This window comes from Hermetia illucens, chromosome 7, assembly GCF_905115235.1.
Source record: "Hermetia illucens chromosome 7, iHerIll2.2.curated.20191125, whole genome shotgun sequence".
NCBI lineage: Eukaryota > Metazoa > Arthropoda > Insecta > Diptera > Stratiomyidae > Hermetia > Hermetia illucens.
In genome coordinates this window covers 14750593-14763866 of record NC_051855.1, presented here as the reverse complement: position 1 = coordinate 14763866, position 13274 = coordinate 14750593, and the positions used below count along the sequence as shown (strand labels likewise).

Below are 13274 nucleotides of genomic sequence, written 5' to 3'. Positions count from 1 at the left end.
GCAAAAGGTTGTCGTAGGTAAGGTCGCAGTTCAAATCTCACTGGTGGCAGTGGAATTTGTATGGTGATTTGACGTCGGATAGCAGTCGAATCAGGCGAGTGAATTTAGGGTAATAATCTGGGCCGAGCGCAATGCCGACCATATTGCCTCCTGATCCAATTGGATTGTTGCGCCAACGGTTATTATTATTATAAAAGGAGGCAGGCAATAATAATTCTTTCTTTAATTTTTCTGCAGCATCAAGTGTATTTGTCAATGTAAAAATCATTTATATTTGTATAACTCGTTTTTCTGTACTTACAATCTAGGAGAAAATATAGAAAATGAACCTTAAATGTCTATTTCACAAGATGCTAAACAGCGTCTTTCACAAATAAAAAATTAACTATAAAGAATTAGTTATGAAAATATTATCTTACAAAGTATATCTAATGGCATCATTCGATTATCGTATCGGATTTACAATAGAAAGTTAACTGCATAAAAATCCAAAATACAACCGCGAAATACTTTTAAGTACTATCAAAAATCCAAGCACCAACGGCTTTTACAATTGGTATAGAAATTTTGCTAAAAATCTAAATAATTTCATTGCTCGAATTGATTTCTTATTCTGATATTGTTTGGTGAATGTGGTATAAAAATGAAGTATCTTTTTTTTTTACAAATTGAAGATTCATTAACCTTCTCATATCCAAATTCATTTACTACTTTCTCAATTAACTATACAAAAACAGCCTTATGTTCCTTTATGTCTCTATTAGAAACTACAACTAATACATCAGTCATGTACCGCATATCATATTTCATTTTTTCATCTAAGAAAGTAGAAAAATGGAAACAAACGTATTATATAATCTCCAAATCAATCCTTTGTCGTGTGAAACAAATTTATGGAATTAACCAGTAGAAAAGAACCTATCATTTGTTATCATATTGTTCAAATCTCCCGTTCACGAACTTTGGTTTCGCTTAAAATAGGACTAAAAAACGTATTTGTAACTGCACCAAAGGAAAAGTGGGTCATCCACTCTCTCTGCTTTTAAAATATAAATGGAATATTGGGGTCCTTCGTCAAATTTAAATGTCTCAAGCTCTACTACTTACTTGTTCTATTGCTTCTAAAAAAGACAAGAATCATCTTCACACAAATATACCCCTATGCATGCATAGTGGGTTAACTGCAGTTTTGTAAATTTTGAATCGCGTTAAGTATAATATTTAGAAAAAATTGTCATCACAGGAACTACACTATTAACTGAATGATGTGATAAGCCTGAGTTTTTGTAAATTAAAATAACCATTAAATTGCCAATAGTGTCGTTATTTACTTAATTTTATTCTCATGATTTTTGTGTGTCTTTTACGAAATGTTATATTCCACTTACCCAACTATGCAGAGGTTTATATTTGCAGATATCCGACTTTCACTCCTGTTCCGCAATAAAATGATACTACTTCCACACACCTGCATTCAGATACTAAGTCTCTAAATATTAAATCAACTAAAAATTGAAATAAACTAAATGGTGTCGAAAAATCCTATATTCTAATCCAGTTGAATGAAAATAAAACTACTTTTTCTCGGTGAAAACAAGCAAACGTGTCAGCATCGTTGTAATACAAGGAATCTGCTTCTGTTGATGCATCATCTGGCAATCGGGCGTATTCGATTCAAAATCTAATGCAACCCTTTGACAGACAAACGTTAGTAGTTTAAGGATGTCATACTTTGTTCCGTTACGATCAAGTTCATGACAAAAAGACTGAATAAACCATGAGCCCTTTGTTGTATTTCGCCACGAGTAAAAGCCTAGGAAGGAATATAAACAGATTAACTAACTCAATTCACTTCAGTTCGTGATGATAATAACTTTTTAAATCTTTTTATTAATATTTTTTTTTACAAAAATTAATATTTTTTACATTTTTTACAAAAAAATATTTAAAAAAAAAAAATGGAGAACAACTTCTCGAGCCTTAGAACAATAACTCACCGGGTATTGTTGAATACGCAATTAAAAAGTCGGCATGAATTGGAATTTTATAGCTCATTGATGATTCACCATCAGTTTCAGTTGTATGTTTCGACAATAAAACACCACCATCTAGCTGATCACCCTGGCATGCTTGTATAAAAAATAGTTTTGGTTTACCAGCTAATGTTGGGCAGTGATTTGCTGTGAAATGTTGCCATAATGAATCCAGTTTATATTGTACATCTTTTGCGTAGATATAACCCAATTCACCATGTGAGAGAATTGTTATAAGTAAACAATCATTATCGCTGTGGTCCATACGTGCCACTAAAGAAAAGATAAATGCATGCAGAACGAGTATTTTTAGGAATGTTTATATTAAACTTATTATTTTATGTTAATTATTAGTTCAACATCCAATGTGGAGATCGTTCTCGATCAAGGCTCCCATACGATTACTCACTATGCCTAGATAAAGTCTCACTCTCAAATCACCACTATCTAGAATTTAGTCTCACTATTGCAGGTCGAAGGGTAGTTAGTATAGGTCCCAGGACGAAACGTGGATTGGTACCCATGATGAAGCATAAAACCTGGAAAACGCCTACGGAACCAACACCAACAGCTCTCCTACCAAACCCTATCTCCACCTCCACGTGGTGACCGCTGGGAGCTCTTTCTTAACGAAAAGCTGCAGAGGGAGAAGATTGAAGGCGAGTCTCCCGTACCTAAAAACGGGATAAATTGTACCAACTGTTCCTCCAGGTTGGGGGTTGGGTAGGGCTGGGTCCACAAACAAACGTGGGTCTCTCTGCTGTTGATCGAACACCACCACCATAGACTCGGCCCACTATCTCATTGGCATGGTGCCCCGAGCTCGAATAACAACACCGCCCAGAATCCCCTCTGATAATCAGGTGAGAGTTAACACTGAAGCCATCCACAACACAGCCCTTCGCAACACCTATAAGAAGGAAATGGATGCTGCAATAACCGCAGTCAACAGATGGCGATGAAGCATCAACAAATGATCTTCACAATCACCTGAAGAACGCTATCATGGATACGGCCACAAACATACTTGGCCCCAGCCGCAAAAACAGTCGAAACGCCTGGTTTAACGATGCCTGTAAGCTAGCAACGGAACGGAAAAGTGCTGCATACCGAATAATGTTGCATTCTCAAAGAACGCGGGCACGCGCAAAGACTTATCACGAACTCGGGCGAGCGGAGAAGTGACTTTACAGATGGAAAAAGGAAGCCTGAGGGAACCAACAGGGACCAAGCGCACTAGGGGCGCAATTTTCACCAACAAGTCAGCAAAATGAAGCCTTACACACTTCGATGGTCATCCTGCCGAGGAAAAGAGGGAAATCGATGAAATTACAGCCGAATTGGTTAAATATGGAGGGGAGCAATTCCACCAAGCGGTTCATCAACTGATACCCATAGTATGGGACATTATGTTTCATACCTAAAAAGGAGGATATCACGCAGTGCAGCAATTATAGAGGTATCATGTTGCTGAGTACCATTTAGAAGATATTCTCCGTTATCTTGCTAGACCGGACCATCCAGAAAAACATTAGCCCATATACCAAAGAGGCTTCACTCTAGGAAAATCAGCAACAGATCAGATTTTCTCTCTGCGGCAAGCGATGGAAAAACTCTTGGAATATGGACATAGTCAGGGTAAAACTGTACATGATCATGAGAGAGTTCCGTATCCCGACGAAATTGATAAAACTCACTAGGCTGACCGTGACCAATGTGCGATGTCAGATAAACGCAGCTGGATCACTCTCAAGACCATTCGATATCAACAATGGTATAAGACAAACGTGTGCTCTGTCATGCGTCCTCTTTAACCTGGCCCTGGAGAAAGTGATCCGTGATACTGAGGTAAATGCAAGAGGTACAATCCTATTTAAGTCCACCCAACTACTTGCCTATGCTGACGATATCGACATCATGGCGCGAGATCTTAGGCTGCACATCAATGAAGACAAGACAAAATATATGATGGCAACGTCAGCACCAAAAACCAATGGCGTAGGTCACAACGCCAAACAGCTTTTAGGGATATTGAATTGGTGGACCTCAGCGCAAAATCGGGCATGTCTGGAGTTCCTTATTATGGCAGGCCTAGACCGCATACCGATTATTACGCCATTGATGATGAGAGAATGCAGTTTGAGTCTACTCTTTTCTCGGAGTTAAGCAAATTCCCTGGCCTCTAACAATACAGGACTACTGCATGCCATCCACAGTCCAATGGGATGCTGGAACGTTGGTACCGGACCCTTAATGGCTCCTGAAAATCCGTCGTGATCGCTGTCCTTACCTTCCGTCTTCTTCTGCCTTCGAACAATCCACCGAGAGGAGTTCCCTGCCAGCCTCGCTGAGATGATGTACGGAGAGAATCTGCACCTCCTGCTGGACATCAGTGTAGGATTAAGCGACTCCGGTATACTGCATCTGCTCAAAAAGAAACGATTTCGAAGCTGCAGCCTCTCAGACTCCATCTTCCCGACAGATAACAACGGAGTTCGACAGCCCAGGAAACCTCGTGACGTGCTCCCAGGTCCTCATTCGGGTTGACGCTCTTCGGAGGCCGATGCAACCACCACACGGGGGTACTTTAGAGTTCTGGAGCGAGGTGAGCACCCATCCAAGCAGGTTCGGTCAGTAAACCTTAACCCAAAATATCCAAACTTTACAACATTCTTCAAAAGAATAACTCGTTTATTTTGCCTTCCAGTTGAAAAAAAAACGCATAAACCTTAAATTTTCGCTCTTAATTTTTCAATATCATTTCTCCAAACACATCTCATTCTGAAGTCATAAAAATATACATTTCCAATCACATAATCATGAAATTTACATCGCAATCACGCTATCATGGCAGATATTCAGGGGAATTTCAAGAATTGTGGATCCATTTCAAAACAAGTGCTAATTATTGTAACCACAAAAAAGTGGCTCCGGGTCAACGTCTGATAGAATTCTCTTTTTTCTGAAGATGATTCATTGACCAACGGTCTCAGCTATTCGGAAAAAAAACCGTTGTTAGACGCACATTACCACGGCTTACGGCGTTCTGGAAGTTTCAACCTAGAGATAACAAGCACATCGCGAATATGACTCACATAATTCAGGTAACAATGCCGACGGATTCCAGCAGACGGAAAGGCAACTGGAAGTGTTTTCAGGGGCTCAATAGTCGCGTTTAGTCATATTAGAAAGCAAAGCACAGTCTCAGGATTAATTCAAGGACGTTCTGATGGTTCCAATACCTGCACACCCAAGTCCATCAAGGGGGGTGATCCCCAACAGACTTCTGTTCTCTCGCCCTGGCCCTGTTCACAGGGATTCCTCTTAATTAAATGGATTTCGTTGTATAAAAATTACCCTCAATGATCTGTTGTTGAATCTCGCGTAACTTGAAGTCCTTACACACGATCACGTCGAAATGTAAACGTTTGAATGAATTGTAAAGATTTTCGCAGTCGACGTTGGTCCCGGTGCGATCCTTGAGTGTTGGAATATCGAAGCGTTCATGGTTAAAAATCAAAGCAATCCCACGATTGCTGTGGCGCATGTTATACTCAGATGCATAGCGTTCGGTGGACATTCGCGCCACCGGTAACACGCGGTTGGAAGAGCGGCTGTAAAATGGAACAGAAAAGAAAAACAGGCATAAGAAGGGACCAAAATTAGATTCAATTCGGAAGGATATGTGCGAGCACAAAGGCACCAAGCCAGGCGCCCTTGGGCACGCACCATAACCCCCCCAAGGACGTTTCGTTTCTAAATAAACACGAGGTTGGTTCGGGCCCCTCCACACAATTCTAATTTTGTTTACCTTGTTCCAAACGCATCGCCAACATCGTTTGAATTCAATTCGCAAATTTCGGTGGTCATTTTGCAGCTTCCTCGCCTGAACCGAGCGTGCACACTTGTAAATGCAGACAAAACACGAGTAACAGCGCGCCTCAACAAAACAACACACAATTGTCTTTCTATGCAATTCCGCACGAGCTAATACGCGTCCTCAAGAAGCATACGCGCCGCGAATCTTCCGAGCAAGTTCGAGGATTTATTCTAAACAGCACAAAGCCCACATTTAATCACAGCAAGAAAGTTATTACAACAAAAGCACAATGACGTCGTCCATTAATTGCCAAACAAAAGAATGCACTTTCATATGTCCCTGCACAATCAACAAAACTCACAATTCGCACCAAAGCACACGCGCAAGATAATTGTTTGTTGCCTTTTTGAACAAAATGGAATGACGGCTACCCCATAAGCAAGAAGACTACACACACACGCACAGTCTGAGGTGACAAGCATTGTGATGGCGTATGGCCTGTCTTACACGAGGAGTATTGCAGTCAGTCAAAATTATAAAATTATGGCAAACTTGGGTACTTTTATAGCAACAACTGATGATTGCTGAATATTTAAATTTTTAAAGTTGAGAAAATCAAACTTTTGGGATACAACACGGATGACAGTTCAGGTCATTCACAATAATAATCCCATCGAGAAACAACTCTCGACAATGGCATAAGGGTTGAACGCATATGTGCGTCATGACTTTACAATGAAACCACTTCGGAATAATTTGCATCCACACCTGACAAAACTATTTATTTCAGGCACAGCAAATTTACCTCGGAAACTCCGCCATGCTATTAACATAGTATGCTAGTCCCAAGCCTAATAAGCTAATTGGCAAATTTATAAGAATGCCAACCGGAATGCAAAGAAAGCGGTCGCTGTCACCCGAGCGAACCATTTCAAAAATCTCTTTACGATAAACTGGACACTCGGGATGGCGAGAGAGATCTGCATCGACTTGCTAGAAGTCATCACGGCTTCTAGCAAGTCGATGCAGATGCACACAGGATATCGAACACTTCTGTTGTGTTAATGACAAGAACGGCACTTTGCTTACCAACCGTCGAGCCGCAACGGATAGATGGCGAGAATACTTCGAGCAGATTTCAACTGAACTCTTTACATTGCATTTCTGGATCTAGAGAAAACATTTGACCGTGTACCACACGAACTCATCTGGTAGTGCTTTACGACAACACTTCGTGCCAGAAGAACTCGTGCGCTGGGTTCAATTGCTCTACCACGATCCGAAAAGTAAAGTTCGAAGTGTGGCGGGTGTATCAAAACCGCTTCGTGTATCTGTTGGAGTTCATCAAGGAAGTGCCCTCTTACCACTCCTCTTTGTCCTTGTTATGGACACCGTCACACGGGATATCCAACGTCCAGCGCCCTACACACTGCTTTATGCAGATGATGTTTTCCTAGCATCTGATAGCAAAAATGATCTGGAGCAACTTGTTCAAAAATGGAATGATCGCCTCATTCAACACGGTCTCAGACTGAATTTTTGACGACCGATCCCCATGATACAGGGAACGCGAACTGAGCGATTTAAATACCTCGGGACAACGCTATCAGCCAATGGAGAACTGCGTTATGAAATTGCTTCACGCATTAACGCAACCTGGATGAAGTGGCGTTCCACAACTGGTGTCCTTAGTGATCGACGTATCAACGAACGTCTCAAATCTAAAATTTACCGCAATGTCGTTCGTCCAGTCGCTCTCTATGGTTCTGAGTGTTGGCCGACCATAAAAGACAATGAACGGCGTCTTGCGGTAATGGAGACGAAGATGCTACGTTGGACTAGTGGCGTCACACGTTTAGATCACATCCGAAATTAGGATATCCGCGATCGTTATGGGGTTGCACCGATCGTGGAAAAGTTGCGAGAGAGGCGTCTTCGATGGTATGGTCACGCAATTCGTGCAAACGAGAATTCAAGTTGATGGTAAACGACCAAAAGGCAGACCTAAGCAACAGTGGCTTGATACGCTGGATGGGGATTTGAAAGCCTCGAGATTGCACCCAGATCAGGCATTCGATAGAGCCAAATGGCGAAGCCGATCACGACGAGCCGACCGCGCTTGTGAACGGGACAATGGCTGAAGAAAAAGAAGACAGCAAATTTACCTCGGGCGGAAAATTTCGATTTTTTAGAGATAAAACACGTTAAAAGGACACCCAAATTGTTCCTTTCCCCCCTTTTCAAGTCGCTATATTTCACCACGGAAACATCCGACAATTTGACATTACTGAAGCGTTTTTCACCACCCGAATCTGATGAAGTCAAATCCCAATGACACATAAGGAGTGTCACAATTTCCCTATGACATCTGTCAAGTCAAATTCGAGGCGACTCAAACCGGGTTGGTTTTGGAGAAGGAGTCCATATCATATTACTCATATAAACCTCCTGCACTTGGAAGCGGCCTAATTAACATTGTGTGTACGTTGTGAAATCCGACTTAGCTTGTAAATTAGCTTTGAACCTCTGCCAGTCGGTTTGCATTGTCATCTCCATGTTTTCTCCTTTTGTTACTTTTCAGCCGGTTTGGCGTAGAGAGCTAACAACGGATTTCATCAAATAAAAGCTCAGTTTGTAGAGTTTTATTTGATTTGAGAATAGTCTCGGAATCATAGCGTCTATCAATTGATTGAATTGAGCGAAAGCGTTGGTTATTTTCTAATATATTTTTCGGGCAAAACATTAACATTTTCACAGGCCAAAATGAACGAACTCGTTTGGGGCATCAAAAACGGCGAATTAGATCAAGTTCGCGACATTGTGGAGAATAAGGTGAGTAATCAGTTGTGCAAGACGAAGATGTCAGAGAATCGTATCTGCTGGAAATCGGCGAGGTGCGTTTTTCACCGGAACATTTGAAATTTTTCGAAGCAATGATGAATTGCGTCCGATTGGAGCCTCCTTGCGTTTGCGTGCTCCCTCCTAACGCGTGGAAATCAAATTTGCGACTGCCGTACATCCTGTGAAAGGGCCTGAAGCCTGAGGAAGGGCTTGGAGTTTCTACTTTTGTACGGACTTAATGGAATCCACCTACACAGTCTGTCCCAAAGTAAACAGGAATTTTTCAAAATAAGAACAACAAATCGTTTTTCTTTTCATCAAAATTGTTTTATTTTATTCAAAATAATCTCATTTCGCTTCGATACACTAATTTGCGCCACTTAAACATTTGTTAGAATGACGATTTTAGGTTGTTGGCCTGCATAGTCGGAGGATGTCGGAGCACACCAAGAGCAGAACCTCGCCTGGCCAATTCGTCAGCCCGCTCATTCCCCTCTATGTTCCTATGCCCGGGAACCCAGAGGAGAGTGACCTTGAGCATGCAGCCCAGACGGTTCTGGGCGTATGGGGCTATCAAGGCCTAGCAAGATAGCGGAGAATATCTTATAGATGGTACTCAGCTACGTGATACCTCTATAATTGCTGCACTGCCTGATATCCCCCCTTTTCAGGTATGAGATAGATAATGCCCCATTGCCAATCCCATACTATGAGTATCAGTTGATGAACCGCTTGATGTAATTGCCCCCCCCCCCTTATTTAACCAATTTGGCTGTAATTCCATCGGTTGCTAGGGACGTCGTCTTCAGTAGAGGCGTAGATTCTCCCCGGAAACTGTCTCCGCGGGGCTGGCCGTGAACTCCTCTCGTTGGGCTGTGGCGATTTGCCGGGCTTCTGTTTAGGCGCGAACATAAGGGGCATTTGGTCCGTGAACAAGTCCTGTTTACTTTGAGACAGACTGTACGCGACTTTCAATTGATCTTGCCGATCTTAGACCTAGAATTATCTGGGGCTTAGCCTTTGTTTTCATGCAAAAAAGATAATTGCTCTTTCGTGTGTTTATCTTTCAAGAAAATTGATTTAAATGCTGAAATAAATGGACGATGCCCTCTTCACTACGCAGCAGATTATGGTCAGGCGGACGTTTTAGGATATCTTATTGGCAAAGGAGCGAATGTTAATGTAAGTAACCGAAAAGAAAACTTCTTCCAGAAAAGCGATTCCCTTTCTATTTTACTGTTGATTTGATTTCGGTATTCTTCCAGTCTGTGGATAAGCATGGCATTACAGCAATATTGGCTGCTATTTGGGAAGGACACACAGAATGCGTGAAAATCCTATTGCAAAATGTTAGTATCTCCTAGTTTGGATGTTACACCCATTCAAATAGCTCTGATTATACTTGTACTGGTCTCACTTTGCTTAACGGAGACATATATTTTCCAGGGTGCAACAAAAGATGGCTCCGCGCCCGATGGCACCCCGTATATAGACGCAGCAGAAAAGCCGGAAATCAAGGAACTTCTCAAATAGGACTTGTCGCTTTTTATTTTTTTTTTATTGGAACAAAGCAAAAGAAAAATCTATTTCACATTCATTTTCCATAGTGTTTCTACTCATATTTCTATTTTAGGAAAATAAGAGAGAGGGAGCAGTCAGGGCCTCTCGTTCAGCTAGTTCACTTAGATATTTTCTATTTTTTTTTTTTTTTTGTGCATTCCTCCCTTAATTTGGACTCAGTAAGATTGAAATTCGCTCCTTAATTTTCTCTCGAAGAGCGGTATAAATTTTTAGCCAACCATTGCTTATAAACAAGCAAGAACTACACATTCTTAACAACGGTAAAAAAAAAACGTTGGGCACAAGCCAAAGAAAGGATAGCTCAAATGGAAACCACTACATCACTACATTACGCGACTGTCGCAGCGACAATATAGGATTTTGCATATAAGCGTTTTCAATGCAACGAAATAACTGTTCTTTTCCAATTTCAATTCAATATTATATCGTTGTAAAGCATTCACACGAAATAAATGTAAAACTAAAATTATTTATTATTCAAAATGAAGCTACTATAAGGGATGGACATGGAGTGGAAAACGGAAAATAATACAAATGCGGGAAAGTCATTATTATTATACGAAACCGAACATCAATTCCAAAGCACGCAGAGAACTTGGGGGAGAAAGACAGTTTATATTAACGTTTTGCCGACAATATGATGACGTGATAGAAAGTAAAAATAAGGATGCGATTGTTTAGATTTTATTATATTCGAATTGCTTATGAGAAGTAGCGTGCTTTTTTTGTATTTAGATTTTTACATTTTACTTCAATTTCTTTTTTTGTCATTTTTCTTAGATTGATACATTTAAAATGTATTTTTTTCCACGTAATTAATTGTGATTTTATTTTAAACATACGTTGAATTTATAAACCAAAATAAATTTCGGATAAAAAAGAAATGTGTCTGTGTTTCAATGTCAATCAAGTCAGTCCGATAAATTGGTGGGCGGAATGCAAGTCCGTTGCGGGAGGTGTTGATTCTTCCACGACTAAGGCGAAAGACAGTCAGATTTCGACCGGAAAATTTGCTCATCCTCCACTTCCATAATCATTACCGATATTTGGAGCAGTTCCACCCGTCAGCGTGACTGGTGCTCAGAAGTGGCGACGAGTAAGGGGGAGTGTCAGCCCTGTCGGCCGGTAATAGGTCACGATAACTTAACAGGGGTATACTGATACCATGGGAAGCGCGATAGCTCTTGAACTCACATACTCCAGGAGAATTCCTGTTGTATGTGCGTTCAGCTCGGTTGGCCCCTTGTGGGAGCTTCATGGGGGTTGTTGGTTACGTTCAAGCCAGCAGAGATCTTCGGGCCTCGATATGGTGTTGCATTTCAATACGGGTGCCGTACTCTGAGAGTCTGAGCTTGAAAATTATATATAGGCTGGGGGCCTGGGTGCCTGGAAAATTTCTGACATTTGGAGGAATCTTGGGAAAAACTTTAAATGCGTATATCTCCCGTAATGCTGAGAATTTCGAGAAAAGGAGCTTAATTCGTGATCACTACTGTCGGGGGAGGGTCTGAGCTTAAAAATGGAATATAAGTTGGGGGGTCTGGATGCCTGGAAAATTTCTGACATTTGGAGGAATCTTGGGAAAAACTTTAAATGCTTATATCTCCCTTAATGCTGAGAATTTCGAGAAAAGGAGCTCAATTCGTGATCACTACTGTTGGGGGAGGGTCTGAGCTTGAAAATTATATATAGGCTGGGGGGCTGGGTGCCTGGAACATTTCTGAAATGTGGAGGAATCTTGGGAAAAACTTCAAATGCGTATATCTCCCTTAATGCTGAGAATTTCGATAAAAGGAGCTTAATTCGTGATCACTACTGTCGGGGGAGGGTCTGAGCTTGAAAATTATATGTAGGCTGGGGGGCTGGGTGCCTGGAACATTTCTGAAATGTGGAGGAATCTTGGGAAAAACTTCAAATGCGTATATCTTCCTTAATGCTGAGAATTTCGAGAAAAGGAGCTTAATTCGTGATTACTACTGTCGGGGGAGGGTCTGAGCTTGAAAATTATATCTAGGCTGGGGGGCTGGGTGCCTGGAAAATTTCTGAAATGTGGAGGAATCTTGGGAAAAACTTTAAATGCTTATATCTCCCTTAATGCTGAGAATTTCGAGAAAAGGAGCTTAATTCGTGATCACTACTGTTGGGGGAGGGTCTGAGCTTGTAAATGGGATATAGGTTGGGGGGTCTGGATGCCTGGAAAATTTCTGATATTTGGAGGAGTCTTGGGAAAAACTTTAAATGCTTATATCTCCCTTAATGCTGAGAATTTCGAGAAAAGGAGCTTAATTCGTGATCACTACTGTTGGGGGAGGGTCTGAGCTTGAAAATTATATCTAGGCTGGGGGGCTGGGTGCCTGGAAAATTTCTGAAATGTGGAGGAATCTTGGGAAAAACTTTAAATGCTTATATCTCCCTTAATGCTGAGAATTTCGAGAAAAGGAGCTTAATTCGTGATCACTACTGTCGGGGGAGCGTCTGAGCTTGAAAATGGGATATAGGTTGGGGGGTCTGGATGCCTGGAAAATTTCTGACATTTGGAGGAATCTTGGGAAAAACTTTAAATGTTTATATCTCCCTTAATGCTGAGAATTTCGAGAAAAGGAGCTTAATTCGTGATCACTACTGTTGGGGGAGGGTCTGAGCTTGAAAATGGGATATAAGTTGGGGGGTCTGGATGCCTGCAAAACTTCTGACATTTGGAGGAATCTTGGGAAAAACTTTAAATGCTTATATCTCCCTTAATGCTGAGAATTTCGAGAAAAGGAGCTCAATTCGTGATCACTACTGTTGGGGGAGGGTCTGAGCTTGAAAATTATATATAGGCTGGGGGGCTGGGTGCCTGGAAAATTTCTGACATTTGGAGGAATCTTGGGAAAAACTTTAAATGCTTATATCTCCCTTAATGCTGAGAATTTCGAGAAAAGGAGCTCAATTCGCGATCACTAGTGTTGGGGGAGGGTCTGAGCTTGAAAATTATATATAGGCTGGGGGGCTGGGTG

The 13274-nt window shown here is 41.3% G+C and overlaps 2 protein-coding genes across 4 annotated transcripts; one reads left to right on the top strand and one right to left on the bottom strand.

Annotated features, from left to right (window-relative positions):
- Nucleotides 1-225: 225 nt before the first annotated feature.
- On the bottom strand, nucleotides 226-6330 carry LOC119660792 (caspase). The gene is made up of 4 exons (XM_038069599.1): nucleotides 5845-6330; nucleotides 5391-5647; nucleotides 1998-2306; nucleotides 226-1813 (listed from the first exon to the last, which is right to left on the bottom strand). Exons 1-4 carry the CDS (start codon nucleotides 5901-5903, stop codon nucleotides 1575-1577), a joined length of 864 nt encoding a protein of 287 aa, XP_037925527.1. The 5' UTR covers nucleotides 5904-6330; the 3' UTR covers nucleotides 226-1574.
- Nucleotides 6331-8193: 1863 nt separating this feature from the next.
- Nucleotides 8194-11155, top strand: LOC119660927 (myotrophin). 3 transcript variants are annotated; one of them, XM_038069908.1, is made up of 5 exons: nucleotides 8194-8334; nucleotides 8435-8685; nucleotides 9766-9876; nucleotides 9960-10043; nucleotides 10141-11155. In XM_038069908.1, the coding sequence occupies exons 2-5, from the start codon at nucleotides 8617-8619 to the stop codon at nucleotides 10225-10227; spliced, it is 351 nt and encodes a 116-aa protein (XP_037925836.1). In that variant the 5' UTR covers nucleotides 8194-8334; nucleotides 8435-8616; the 3' UTR covers nucleotides 10228-11155. The 3 variants fall into 3 exon arrangements, with proteins under 3 accessions (XP_037925836.1, XP_037925838.1, XP_037925837.1); XM_038069910.1 differs by having other exon boundaries at nucleotides 8203-8330; XM_038069909.1 differs by having other exon boundaries at nucleotides 8211-8360.
- Nucleotides 11156-13274: the final 2119 nt, after the last annotated feature.